At 47.8% G+C, this 14,066-nt stretch overlaps 1 protein-coding gene across 1 annotated transcript in view; it reads right to left on the bottom strand.

The window, feature by feature from the left end:
* Positions 1-14,066, bottom strand: part of SMARCC1 (SWI/SNF related, matrix associated, actin dependent regulator of chromatin subfamily c member 1) — a 542,893-nt gene that overhangs the window by 59,314 nt on the left and 469,513 nt on the right. The window contains 1 exon segment of the mRNA XM_030196622.1: positions 1,936-2,070. Within this exon segment, the coding sequence (XP_030052482.1) occupies positions 1,936-2,070 (135 nt within the window).

Raw genomic sequence — 14,066 nt, 5'->3', positions numbered from 1 at the left:
TGGGGCCCCATCCTAGCCCCGCCCTAGCCCCCACCCACCATAGCTCCGCCCCCACTCTAGCTCCACCCCATTGAAGATATTCCATTTTTAGAAAATTTATTTATGAAACTTCAAATAAAGACAAATGAAGCTAAACTTGTACAAAAAAGACTGATGGACTCCTCATGCCACAGGGGGCCCCAAATTTGCCTGAATTAGCAAGGTAGGTGTCCTGGGTCCCAGAATGTCTAACACCAGCCCTGTCCCAAAGAGGGATATAGGGAGAGAGGAAAGGTAATGAGTCACAGACTTAAAGATGTTGTAGGTGAGCAAGAAAAGTTTGAAGTGTATCCAGAAATGTGAACAAGCCACTGAAGTGACTTGAGGAGTATTATGTTAATATAGGGAGACCAGTGGAAGATGAGTTGCACAACTGAATTTTGAATAGATGGTTCAGTAGGAGAGCTGTGAACAGCAGGTTGCAATAGTCTAGTGCTATTGATCCTGGACTAGGAATATTAGTGTTTCCTCCACAAACCTCTTTTATGCACTTTTTCTCTCACTTCTAAGTTGGTTTGCCCATATTTTGGATTATTAAACTGAAAGCAGCAGGCTGTATAACTGTATATTAATATCATTAGGTCCCTAGCACCCCTGATCTCAGAGCCCCCTACTTTTGACCTCTCTATGCTACCTGTTGGTACTCTTGCCACTTTTTAGCAGAACAAGGTGAATACACTTCAGTCCTCCTTAATTAGCTCTTCTCCCCTTTCTCATCCCCCCACTCAACTCCTTCATTCATCCCCCTCTCTCCCCCCTCTAGAGAGTGCTGCCCAACTTCAGTCTTCCTGGTGCTCTTTCAGTGCTATCATCCTCTTCTCCCTCAAAACTCTACTCCAGGACATGAACCCCTTTGACTCTCCTCTTGATCCCTGGCACACTCACTTATTCAAGCATCTAGCACCTCATGTGTTCCCCTTATTTTTACCCATCCTTCAAATCTCGTTAACTAACAGCAGTGTTCCAAGTGCCTGGAAGCATGCTCTAGTTTTGAAACCCACCCTTGACTCCTCTGACCCTGCAAACTTCTGACCCATCTCAAACCTTCCATTCATTGCCAAAATTGTTCACTACCAACTTTGTGACTTCTTGGACAAGACCTTTGCTTTACACCCCTACCAGACCGTTTTTAGGAAGAATGATACCCTGGAGCATCTAAGACTGGCCCTGGGCACAAACTTGCTCCATCTCCTCCACTTGACTTAATTTTAAGTCGCACAGCACTTGCACCAGCGATGGCTCACCTGCACAAATGAACCACCAGATCATCACTTTAATGGTTGAGTTCCATTCGCAAATCAACAAGAGCACTTTGGTTCCTTTATAAGAAAAGCCATCATCATTCATACCTTGCCGGCACTGGCAGAAACTTGCTCCAGGCGCTCCACTTGACTTTCTTTATTTTTTAAGTCGCACTCGCACTGGCACCAGCGAATCGATGGCTCACCACACTCCAGCTCCTTTTCCCTTCCCGCTCAATGACTCCCGCCTGCCCTCGCAGAAACAGGAAATACCTCATCAGAAGGAGGCGGGACATTGAGCGAAAAGGCGGAAGGGAAAAGCTGGGGTGAGCCGTCGTGCCTGCAACTGTCTGTCGGGGGTGGGCCGTCGCTGCAACTGTCGTTGTCCTGGGACTGGGAGGCGCCGGGAGCTGACAGCAGGCTCAGCAGGGGGGTAGACATAATCTCCTAGGCTCAAATGTCACCCTTCCAGTCCCTTATTTCTATGATTTTATAAGATCTATATACCAAAGGAAATGGTATGTTGTTATCCTGTAGTCTGACAAATACCCTTCAATGGTTAAAGCAATGCTCAATCTGCAGGATAGCATCAAACTGTGAAATTTATATCAGTTAGCATTGAGCAGTTATCTTCATACTGAGTGCATCTACTTACAGCCTCTTTTTCTCTGTCCATAATGGTTTCCAGCTCTTCAAAATGACGAAGTTTGATCTCAAGTTTCTTCATTTGTGTTTCCACAAGGAGAGCAACAAGGGATTTGATCTTTCTCTCTTCTACTGCTGCCAGATGCTGCAGACAAAGAATGCTTTTCATTAACAGAAACAGTTGCAAACACAATTTATGGTCTGCTAAATACTGTAATACTCTAAAATACTACAAAAATATTGCTAAAGTCCATACAGAGATAACAAAAACAAAACAGTACTATGTAAACAAAATCTTTAATATGCATTTTATAACACAGAATTTTTAAAATGTATTGCATAGAACTAACTAGTCCGCTGTGGTCTCTTTCTCTGGTTAGAAGCATCCAAACAGTAGCCATTACAGTACAAAAGGAATATCATCTAAGGACAATCTTGTAATAGTGGGTCCTGAGACTGAAATCCCTCATAACAACTATTTAGTCTTGTAAAGTTTGACAGATTGTCACTTATTCCTATACCGCCAGTGCTGCCAATCTTTCTGCAGTCACAACCAATTTACATGGCCATAGAAAGTGCATAATGCCTGGGCACTGCGGGACAATGAACTATCTAGGTCATAACCCCAGAAGCGAATTGCCTAACAATTCACAAGTTGGGAAGCTCTGCACTACACCTTCTTAATTAACTAGTAAAAAAGGCCCGTTTCTGTTTTAAAGGAAACGGGCGCTAGCAATGTTTTTTTTTTTGTTTTGTTTGTAACCATACAGTTTGTATAATAGTGTTTTAAGGAGATGGAATACCATGTGCAGCAACCGTATTGCCATGTGGTAGACTGGTTGTGTGTTGAGAGAGACAGAACGTGTGTGTGTGGGTGAGACAGAGAGAGTGTGTGTGTGAGTCACAGATACTGTGCGATAGAGTATGTATAGAATCTATACAGAATCTATATATATGTGTGTGGTACTGAGAGTGTAAGAGACAGAGTGCTCCCCCTCCCTCCTCTGTCATTGGCAAAGTAAGGTTCCTTTGCATGACAAAGTATGTGTGTGTGTGTATTTCCATGACCTCCTCCTTCCGTCTGAGGTGCAGGACCCCCTTCCCTTGTGTGTTGATTTTCAGTTTTTTTCCCCTAAAGACTGTGTGTGTGTGTGTGTGTGTGTGTGTGTAAGAGAGAGAGAGTGTGTCTGTGTGGCAGAGTATGTGTGTTTCTGCATGACCCCCTTCTTCTGAGGTGCATGTTCCCCCCCCCCCCCTCTCAGTTCCAAGTTCCTGCCCCCTCCCCCTCCTGTGTGAGTGGCAATGTAAGGTTGTTCTGCATGAAGTCCCCCCCCCCTTTCTAAGTGAATTGCGTCCCCCTCCCCTTATGACACTTACCCAGAACAGTTTTCAGGCTTCGGAGTAGTATTTAATTTTTCGTTTTGTTTTTGAGTTGTGTTTCATGTGTTGTCTGTTCCGTCATTGCTGGGTGTTGAGGGCGTTCTGAAAGCCCTGGAGCTTTTGGAGGGCATTTTGTGAGACAGCTTCTGGAGGGTGTCAGTCTTCTCAGCTGTTTTTTTTTGGACTGCGGTAGTCTGTTCCGTCATTGCTGGGTGTTGAGGGCGTTCTGAAAGCCCTGGAGCTTTTGGAGGGCATTTTGTGAGACAGCTTCTGGAGGGTGTCAGTCTTCTCAGCTGTTTTTTTTTGGACTGCGGTAGTTTTGGGAGGCCGGTTCGTGCTGGCGAGAGTAAGTCAGCTGTTTTTTTTTTTTTTGGAGGGCGGCAGGTTCGGGAGGGCGACTCATCAGTCTGGTCAGCTGTTTTGTTCATTTTGAGGAGTACGGCAGGTTCGGGACGGTGGTTCGTGAAGGTGGCAGTCTCGTCGGCTGCTTGGTTTTTTGAGGGCGGTAAGTGTGCGCGGGAGGTTCGGGAGGTTGGCAGCCAGTGTCGAGCCTTTTTTTTTCCCCCCGTGTGCCTCTTCATTGGATTCGATCACCAGTGTGGGATGTATGACGTCAGTGTTATCTACCACACTTAGCAGACCACCTCCGAGGGACCCACAGTTCCAGGCAGCGTCAGAACGTTGGAGGTGAGGATTATTATATAGGATTAATTGGTAAGAAGTGTGTCTTTTTTTCCCCCCTGATGAGTAGGTTCACATGTATTTTATAAAATCTGCGCACCTACATGGAATACACATGCACATATACACTTGCTCTGAGGAGGTATAAATTTGTGTGCACGCATTCTGGATCCTTATTTTATACAAAACAAATATGCATATACATGGCCTTTATAAAATCAACATACAATATGCCCATTTGTCACTTTTTAAAAGGCTTCCTGTTATAAGACTCTCCTCTCAACTTGCTATTTTCAGAAAGATAGTTATGAATGAAATCATTTTGGACAGTTGCGGGTTGATATTCAAAGCGATTTAACTTCCCAGAAACAGCTCCTGGCCAGTTAAATCGTTTGTTTGAGGCTAACTGGTCATGTCTCTTAAACACTTAACCAGCTGGTGCCATTGAAAATGTCTGATTAGTGCCTATCTCAAAACCGGCTATTTTGGGGTTGTTCTGGGGGCAGAGTTGGCACTTAACCAGCCAAGTTAACTGCATAAATAGGACCATATAAAAGCGGTTAGGTGTCATTAAATATTCCCAGTTAGGCAGCGGTAAGCGATTTAAATTGCTTTGAATATCGGCCAGTAAAGCGAAAGATACATACCTGTAGCAGATATTCTCCGAGGACAGCAGGATGATTGTTCTCACGACTGGGTGACGTCCACGGCAGCCCCAGGAACGGAAATCTTCCTAGCAACAAACTTTGCTAGAGCCTTTGAGCAAATGGGTGAACGCACCGCGCATGCGCGGCCATCTTCCCGCCCGTCGCGCAAGAGTCCCGTTTAGTTAAATAAAAAAGCAATAACAAGGAAAAGGACAACTCCAAAGGGGAGGTGGGTGGGATTGTGAGAACAGCCTGCTGTCCTCGGAGAATATCTGCTACAGGTATGTATCTTTCGCTTTCTCAGAGGGCAAGCAGGCTACTTGTTCTCACGACTGGGGTATCCCTAGCACCCAGGCTCACTCAAAACAACAAAGAAAGTCAACTGGGCCTCGCAACATTGAGGACATAACTGAGATTGACCTACGAAGTAACAACTAACAGAGTGCAGCCTGGAACAGAATAAAAATGGGCCTAGGGGAGTGCAGTTGGATTCTAAACCCCGAACAGATTCTGTAGCACCGAGTGACCAAACCGACTGTCGCGTCAGGTATCCTGCTGAAGGCAGTAGTGAGATGTGAATGTGTGGATTGATGACCACGTCGCAGCCTTGCAAATCTCTTCTATAGAGGTTGACTTCAAGTGAGCCACCGACGTCGCCATGGATCTAACACTATCAGCCGTGACGTGACCCTCAAGAGTCAGCCCAGCTTGGGCATAAGTGAAGGAAATGCAATCTGCTAGCCAATTGGAAATGGTGCGTTTCCCGATAGCCACTCCCCTTCTGTTGGGATCAAAAGAAACAAACATTTGGGCGGACTGTCTAAAGGGGCCAGTCCGCTCCACATAGAAGGCCAATGCTCTCTTGCAGTCCAAGGTGTGCAACTGACGTTCAGCAGGGCAGGTACGAGGACGGGGAAAAAATGTTGGCAAGACAACTGACTGGTTCAGATGGAACTCCAACACCACCTTTGGCAAGAACTTAGGGTGAGAGCAGAGGACTACTCTGTTATGATGAAATTTAGTATAGAGAGCATGGGCTACAAAGGATTGGAGCTCACTGACTCTACGAGCAGAAGTAACAGCCACCAAGAAAATGACCTTCCAGGTCAAGTACTTCAGATGGCAGGAATTCAGTGGCTCAAAAGGAGCTTTCATCAGCTGGGTGAGAACGATGTTGAGATCCCATGCCACTGGTGGAGGTTTGACAGGGGGCTTCGACAAAAGCAAACCTCTCATGAAGCGAACAACTAAAGGCTGTCCAGAGATAGGCTTACCCTCTACACGACGATAAGCACTAATCGTACTAAGGTGAACTCTTACGCAGTTGGTCTTGAGACCAGACTCTGATAAGTGTAGAAGGTTTTCAAGCACGGTCCATGTAGGACAAGAAAGAGGATCTAGGGCCTTGCTGTTACACCAGACAGCAAACCTCCTCCATTTGAAATAGTAACATTTCTTCGTGGAATCTTTTCTGGAAGCAAGACTCGGGAAACACCCTCTGGAAGACAAAGGGAGGCAAATTATAAGCTCTCAACATCCAGGCTGTGACAGTCAGAGACTGGAAGTTGGGATGTAGAAACGACCCCTCATTCTGGGTGATGAGGGTCGGAAAACACAGTTCTTCGGAGGACAACTCCAGAAGAAGAGGAAACCAGATCTGACGAGGCCAGAAGGGAGAAACCAGGATCATTGTTCCGCGATCTTGCTTGAGTTTCAGCAAAGTCTTCCCTACTAGAGGTATGGGAGGATACGCATACAGAAGGCCTGTCCCCCAATGAAGGAGAAAGGCATCTGACGCTAGTCTGTCGTGTGCTTAAAGTCTAGAACAGAATTGAGGGACTTTGTGATTGATCTAAGTGGCAAAAAGATCCACCGAGGGAGTGCCCCATGCTCGGAAGATCTTGAGGACAAAAACCATATTGAGCAACCACTCGTGAGGTTGCATGATCCTGCTCAACCTGTCGGCCAGACTGTTGTTTACGCCTGCCAGATATGTTGCTTGGAGAAATATGCCGTGATGGCGCGCCCAAAGCCACATCTGGACGGCTTTTTGACACAGAGGCGAGATCCGGTGTCCCCCCCCCGGCTTGTTGGCGTAATACATAGCAACCTGATTGCCTGAATCAGAGTGATTTGGTTGGACAGCCGATCTCTGAAAGCCTTGAGAGCGTTCCAGATCGCTCGTAATTCCAGGAGGTTGATCTGAAGATCCTTTTCCTGAAAAGACCAAACTCCTTGAGTGTGAAGTCCAAGAGCTCCCCACCCCAGGAGGGATGCATCCGTCGTCAGCACTTTTTGTGGCTGAGGAATTTGGAATGGACGTCCCAAGGACAAGTTGGATCGAATGGTCCACCACTGAAGGGAACTGCAAAAGTTGGTGGAGAGATGGATCACATCCTCTAGATCCCCTGTGGCCTGGCACCACTGGGAATCTAGGGTCCATTGAGCTGATCTCATACGTAGGCATGCCTTGGGAGTTACATGAACTGTGGAGGCCATGTGTCCTAAGAGTCTCAACATCTGCCGAGCTGAGATCTGTTGAGACGCTCGAGCCATGGACATGAGGACCAAGAGATTGTCTGCCCTTGCCTGGGAAAGATAAGCTTGAGACGTCCGTGTGTCCAACAGAGCTCCAATGAACTCCAATTTTTGAACCGGGACAAGATGGGACTTGGGATAATTGATCACGAACCACAGTAGCTCTAGCACCAAAATAGTCATGCGCATGGACTGTAGAGCGTCTGCCTCCGAGGTGCTCTTCACCAGCCAATCGTCGAGATAAGGGAACACATGTACTCCCTGACTGCGTAGCGACAACTGCCAGGCACTTTGTGAAAACCCTGGGCGCAGACGCGAGACCAAAGGGCAGTACACAGTACTGAAAGTGCCGAGTTCCCAACCGAAATCGAAGATACTTCCTGTGAGCTGGAAGTATCGAGATATGTGTGTAAGCATCCTTTAAGTCCAGAAAGCATAGCCAATCGTTTTCCTGAATCATGGGAAGAAGGGTGCCGAGGGAAACCATCTTGAACTTTTCTCAAAAAAGAAATTTGTTCAGGGCTCTTAGGTCTAGGATGGGACGCATCCCTGCTGTTTTCTTTTGCACTAGGAAGTACCTGCAATAGAATCCCAGCCCTTCTTCCCCTGGTGGAACGGGCTCGACCGCACCGGCCTTTAGAAGGGCGGAGCGTTGATCTACAAGTACATGCTTGTGCTGGGAGCTGTATGAATGAGCTCCCGGTGGGCAATTTGGAGGTTTGGATTCCAGATTGAGGGTGTATCCTGACCCAACTATTTGAAGAACCCACCGATCGGAGGTTATGAGAGGCCACCTTTGGTGAAAAAATATCAACCTCCCTCCGACCGGCAAGTTGTCCGGCATGGACACTGGCTATGCTGCACTGGAGCTAGTCAAAAGCCCGTCCCTTGCTTTTGCTGGGGAGCCGCAGGGGCCTTAGGCGCACACCTTTGACGGGAATGAACGCGCTGGGACTGAGCCTGGACTGCCAAGAATAGGGAGCACTCCTCTTCCCTCCAAAAAACCTCCTAGATGAGGAGGTGGTAGCAGAAGATGCCCAGTGGGAGAGAGAATCCATAGCAATATGGCGCTTCTTGATCTGATTGACCATATCCTCTACTTTTTCGTCAAAAAGGTTATGCCCCCGGCAAGGAACATCCGACATTTACTGCTGGGTCTTATGATCCAGGTCAGAGAAGCACAGCCATTAGAGTCTACGCATCACTATACCTTGAGTAGCTACTCGGGATGCCACATCAAAAGTGTCGTAAGTACCCCTGGCCAGGAATTTTCGACACGCCTTCTGCTGCCTGACCACCTGGTGAAAAGGTCCGGCGAGCTCCGGAGGAAGTGCTTCGACCAAACTGGACAGTTGCCTCAGCGAGTTCCGCAAGTGGATGCTCGTGTAGAGCTGGTATGTTTGAATCTTGGCGGCGAGCATTCCAGCCTGATACGTACGACTCCCAGGCTGGTACCAGGTTGCCAGAAGACCGATGCATCGGCACCTCCTGTATAGAGGATTAACGGTCCTCTTGGCACTGACGCTTCTCGGGTGCCAAATCCCTCGGCTCCCCGGAGCACTCGGTACCACGCATGGAAGGAGACAGATGACGGTGCTTTTTAGCCTTCACTCGACGCCCTTCATCGAGACTCCTTGGTACCGAAGAGGATGTGGAATCCTCAGGCCTCCTCAGGGCCGGGTCCGACGAAGGTCGGTTCCGGGGGGGGGGGGGGGGGGGGGGGTTACATAGCAGTAGGCCTCGAGACAGGTGGAGACCCACTCGATGCCTCGCTGCTCCCAGTGTGATATGGTCATTCGGCAGCCATTACCTGCACTCTCAAAGTCGATGCTTCCCTCGACGACATCGATGCCGCCGACTTTGGTATCGATGCCAATGCCGACATCGAAGGACCGGACCGATCAGCAAAAAGCTTTTCCCATTGAGCCTCCCGAGACACTTGGGTCCGTTTTTCATTAAAGTACACAGCTTACAAGCAGCTGGAAGATGATCGGGTCCAAGGCACTGGAGACACCACGAGTGGGGGTCGGTACCCGAGATGGTCCGGTTGCACCGAGTACAACGCTTGAAGCCGCTGGGTGTATTTGATGACATGGACGGAAAAACAGCGGCTGTGAAATTAAAAGACGATGATGCCAATAAAAAGGCACAAGAAAGGAAAACAAAACCCGGCCGAGCAGCCTAAAAGCCGGCCGCGGTGAAAAAGGAAGGAAACAAACTTCAGTGAGAAAATCTAAGGAAAAGAAAGGGAAAATAAACTTTTTTTTTTTTAATTTTGTTGAAACAAAAAACGAGAAGAAAAAGAAGAACAAGTGGCAAAGTGCAGAAAGTCTCCTGGGCCAAAAGGAACACAGCTGAACACCATGTCACCTCAGACGCGGATGAAAATAAACTGAGGATGACACGCTCGCGCCGCGGGCAGGAAGCTGTTCACGCATGCGCAGTGCACTCTGTCCGCATGACGGACCATTCTCAAAGCTTTTTGTATTACTTGCAAAGTTTTGCCGGTTTCCTGGGCCGCCGCGGACGTCGACCCAATCATGAGAACAAGCAGCCCGGGGGGGGGGGGGGAGCAGGAGAACGAGGAGAAGACCGAGAGATGCGGGGGGGGGGGGGGGGGGGGGGGAAGAGAGATGCAGCAGCAGAGGGAAAGACAGCAACAGATGTGTGTGTGTGTGTGTGTGGGGGGGGGGCAGCAGCGAGAAAAAAAGAAGCACGAGAGATGTGGGGGAGGGGTGCCAGAGAGGTAAGAAGAGATGGCAAGAGAAAAAAAGGATAGAAAGAAAGATGGGGACCATGGTGGGGGGTGGGGGGAAGATAGAGACAGATGCTAGAAATAGGGGGCAGATTGTGCTCATAGAAGGGAAAGGGAGGAAAAAAAGGAAAAAATGGTGATCACTGAAGGAGGGAAGGGAAAGGAGAAGGAGATGGAATCAAAGTTACTGGTTGAATGTTTAGGATCAATAAAAGAAAATGTGAACTATGGGGCTCATTTTCAAAGCATTGAGACTTACAAAGTTCTATAGGGTTACTATGCAACTTTGTAAGTCTAAGTGCTTTGAAAATATGCCTCCACGTGTGTAGGAGTAACGCAAGGACTATGAAGCACTATGTACCGCCCTGTATGTACAAGTATGGAAAATATATCTCTCTATATAAAAAGCAACACCAACGTTCTATGAAGCCTCCAGCCGGAAGTGTGAAGGGGGCGAGATATCCGGTTTCCCTATGAGTGTCTGCCCCGCCCTCTCTGTAACACAGTCAGTGAAGGAAAACAGCAGAGCACGAAATCAAATCGCTGGCTCTGTAACAGTGAAGGTCTCAGAGGGAGGAGGGGAGAGAGGCCAGAGGGCAGGGACACACACACTCCCACATGCACACAGAAGAAAACATTGCTAGCCCCCGTTTTATTTGCATCAGAAACGGGGATTTTTTTACTAGTGGATTCATAAAATGCATAGCACTATCCAGCATTAACAACCTGATTACAATACGCAAACTCAGACATTTCATCTTTAAAGCCTGTTGCTTCATGAAGCCGCAACCTTGCATACAAAGACTGCTGACACAAGATTCTCAATGTACTAGAACAAGGTTGCTATCAGAGTTGATATCATGGCTAGGACAGCCAAGTACTCCTGGACTTATCTTTGCAGCCGGAGAGATGCTGTGGCTGGCAAAACCACACATTATTTATGTAACCTCTTAGTCAAGGACCCCTGAATGCGGTGCCAGTGAGACAATCATATGGCCCCTGAAGTCATAATATTTGAGGTAAACAAAGTTATGTGTATGTCATCCACAATACTAGAATGTGCGTCATTGATAGAGCTGCTGTTCATTTCTCCTCTATAAAAAGTGGTTCTTATCACTAATGTTAGTCTGGTCTGGGAACCATTTTTTTCAGAATTAATACTAAGTGTCAGATGCTCCAACACCACCCCAAAAGTGTGTTATCTGTGTTGTGCCTACACGTGTACATGCTAAATTTATTTCAACTCCCTTATGTTTGGATCATGCGATTAATTATGTGATCAAAAATTTTAAGTCCTCGACTCCACAACCTCCACCGGGAGGCCATTCCATGCCTCCACAACCCTTTCTGTGAAATAGTACTTCCTTAAATTACTCCTAAGCCTATTGCCTCCTAACTTCATCATATGCCCCCTCATTCCAGAGCTCTCCATTTGAAAAAGGCTCTCTTCTTGTACATAAATACCCTAGAGATAGTTAAACGTCTCTATCATGTCTCCTCTCCCTCCGTATACATGTTGAGGTTCATAAGCCTATCCCTATATTTTGTTTGTGTTCAAGAACACTTACTAATTTTGTAGCCATCCTCTGGACAGACTCCATCCTGTTTATATCTTTCCGTAGGTGCGGTCTCCAGAACTGCACACAGTACTCCAAATGGGGCCTCACCAGACACTTATACAATGGCACTATCACCTCCTTTTTCCTGCTGGTCGTGCCTCTCTTTATGCACCCAAGCATCCTTCTGGCTTTGACCATCACTTTTTCTACCTGTTTGGAAGCTTTAGGTTCATCAGACACAATCACCCCCAAGTCCCGCTCTTCCTTCGTACACTGAAGCACTTCACCCCCTATACTGTACCGTTCCCTCAGATTCTAGCGACCGAAGTGCATGACCCTGCATTTTTTGGGATTAAACCTTAGTTGCCAAATGTAGGTCCATTCCTCCAGCTTTGCTAGGTCCTTTCTCATGTCATTCATGCCCTCTAGGGTGTCCACCCTGTTGCAGAGTTTGGTATCATCTGCAAAGAGACAAACCTTGCCAGACAGCCCTTCCGCAATATCACTCACAAAGACATTAAAAAGAGCCGGCCCTAGGACCGATCTCTGCGGTACTCCACTGACAACATCCTTTTCTTCAGAGCAAGATCAATTTATCACTACCATCTGTTTCCTTCCATTCAACCAATTTTTACCCAGTTACTCTAGGTCCCATACTGAGGGCACTCAATTTATTTATCAGTAGCCTGTGATGTCCGCATACCAAGGACATCTTGGCCAGTCTGGACCTACAAGAACGACCTTCTCAGGATGACACTCAATCTTGTGCAACATCCTTCCCACAAGAGATCACGGAGGAAACACATAAAGGAGGCTGTCCAATGGCTAAGTCTGTACCAGTGCATCCATTCACAGGGAGTCTCTCTCTCTGAAGCGGCTGTAGAATCTGTGTAGTTGCACACTGAGTCTGGATGCCATGAGGTCCAGAACTGGAAAGCCCCACTGTGAGGCCAAATGCAGTCTTTGACAGTTGCCATTTACCCCGGGTCCAGAGATACTCTGCTGAGGAAATCCACTTGCAAGTCCAGCAAACCTACATGAGACGCTGAAATCATCAGAATGTTCAATTCTGCCCACTGAAAAAGAAGCAGCAGCGCATCCTAGGCTAGAGATACACTCTTTGTTCCTCGACGTCTGTTGATGTAACGGTTGTGACATTGTTCAAAAGCACATGAACCAGCCTCCCGCGAACAAGAGGCAAAAAGGCTAGTAGAGCTTTCCGGACAGCTCCAAGTTCCAATCTGTTGATGGACCAGGAAGCCTCCAAACTCAACCAGTGGCCCTGTATAGAGCGGTGGAGATAAAGGGCTCCCCATCCGAAGAGGCTGCCATCTGAGGTGAGAACACACCTACTGAGAGTCTGTCACCTGAGTGTGCACGGGGAGAAGCCACTAAGGCAGACTCCATCTGGCTTGAGGTGTCCACGGCCCCAGCTGGTCATAAGTCCCTGAGACCGGAGACCACAGGGGCTACTGTAGGGGCCACATGTGGAACTTTGCCCAAGGCAGAACTTCCCAAGTTGCCGCCATAGAACCGAGAACCTGAGCATAACTCCATGCCAGTGGGCACGGAACAGAGAGAAGACTGAGAATTTGCTGTCTGAGCTTCAGCTGACGATGCTACGGCAGGAAAACCTTCCCTGCCTGGGTACTGAAGCATACTCCCAGAAAGTCCACGGTCTGGGTGGCGGGGTGGTGAGACGATTCTTGTTGTAATTTACCACCCAACCCAGCGCAGAAAGAAGAGACAGGATTGTCTTTGTACTGTGAAGCCTCTCTTGATAAGAGGCGCCCGAATTAGCCAATCATCCAAGTAAGGATGTACCTGGACCCCTTGCTGATGAAGAAAGGCTGCCAGCACCACCATAACTTTTGAAAATGTGCAAGGTACAGTGGTAAGGCCAAAAGGCATGACCCTGAATTGAAACTATCTCCCAGGATCGCAAACCAGAGAAATGCCCTGTGAGGAGGCCAAATTGGGATATGAAAATAAGCATCCTTGAGGTCCAATGATGTGAGAAGCTCGCCTGGCTGGATTGAGGCTATGACAGAATGAAAAGTCTCCATGCAGAAGTGCAGCACTCAGAGCCTTGTTCACCCCTGAGATCCAGAAGCAGGCAAAGCGAGTCTTCTTTCTTTGGGATGACAAAATAGATGGAATATCGACCTGTGCCCCTCTCTGCCGGAGGAATGGGCTGAATGGACCCCAGTCGCTTTAAAGAGGCTAAGGTAGTTAGCACTGCCTCACTCTTTCCGGAGCTGCCACAAGGGGACAGCATGAAAAGATCTGCGAGGGGCTTTGAAAATTCTAGCTTGTAGCCATGGAGAATGATATTGGTCTGCAGTAATGTTAGTCCACTCCTTGTGAAAGGGGAAGAGATGTCCGCGTACAAGGAGTGAACCTTGACCCCGTTATTGCAATGGCTGCCAAGACGGACAGGTTCTTGCGGAAGCAGAAAAGGGCTTCTTGCCTCTTCAAAAGAAAGACAGTCTGAGAAATGTGAGGTTTTTGAGAAGCAGAAGCACTATCTTTCCCTGGTCTATATATCAGCTCTTCTCAAAAACGAGACAGCCACCCGGAG

This window comes from Microcaecilia unicolor, chromosome 1 (assembly GCF_901765095.1).
Source record: "Microcaecilia unicolor chromosome 1, aMicUni1.1, whole genome shotgun sequence".
In the NCBI taxonomy this organism is placed as follows: domain Eukaryota; kingdom Metazoa; phylum Chordata; class Amphibia; order Gymnophiona; family Siphonopidae; genus Microcaecilia; species Microcaecilia unicolor.
This window is presented reverse-complemented; position numbering and strand designations above follow the sequence as displayed.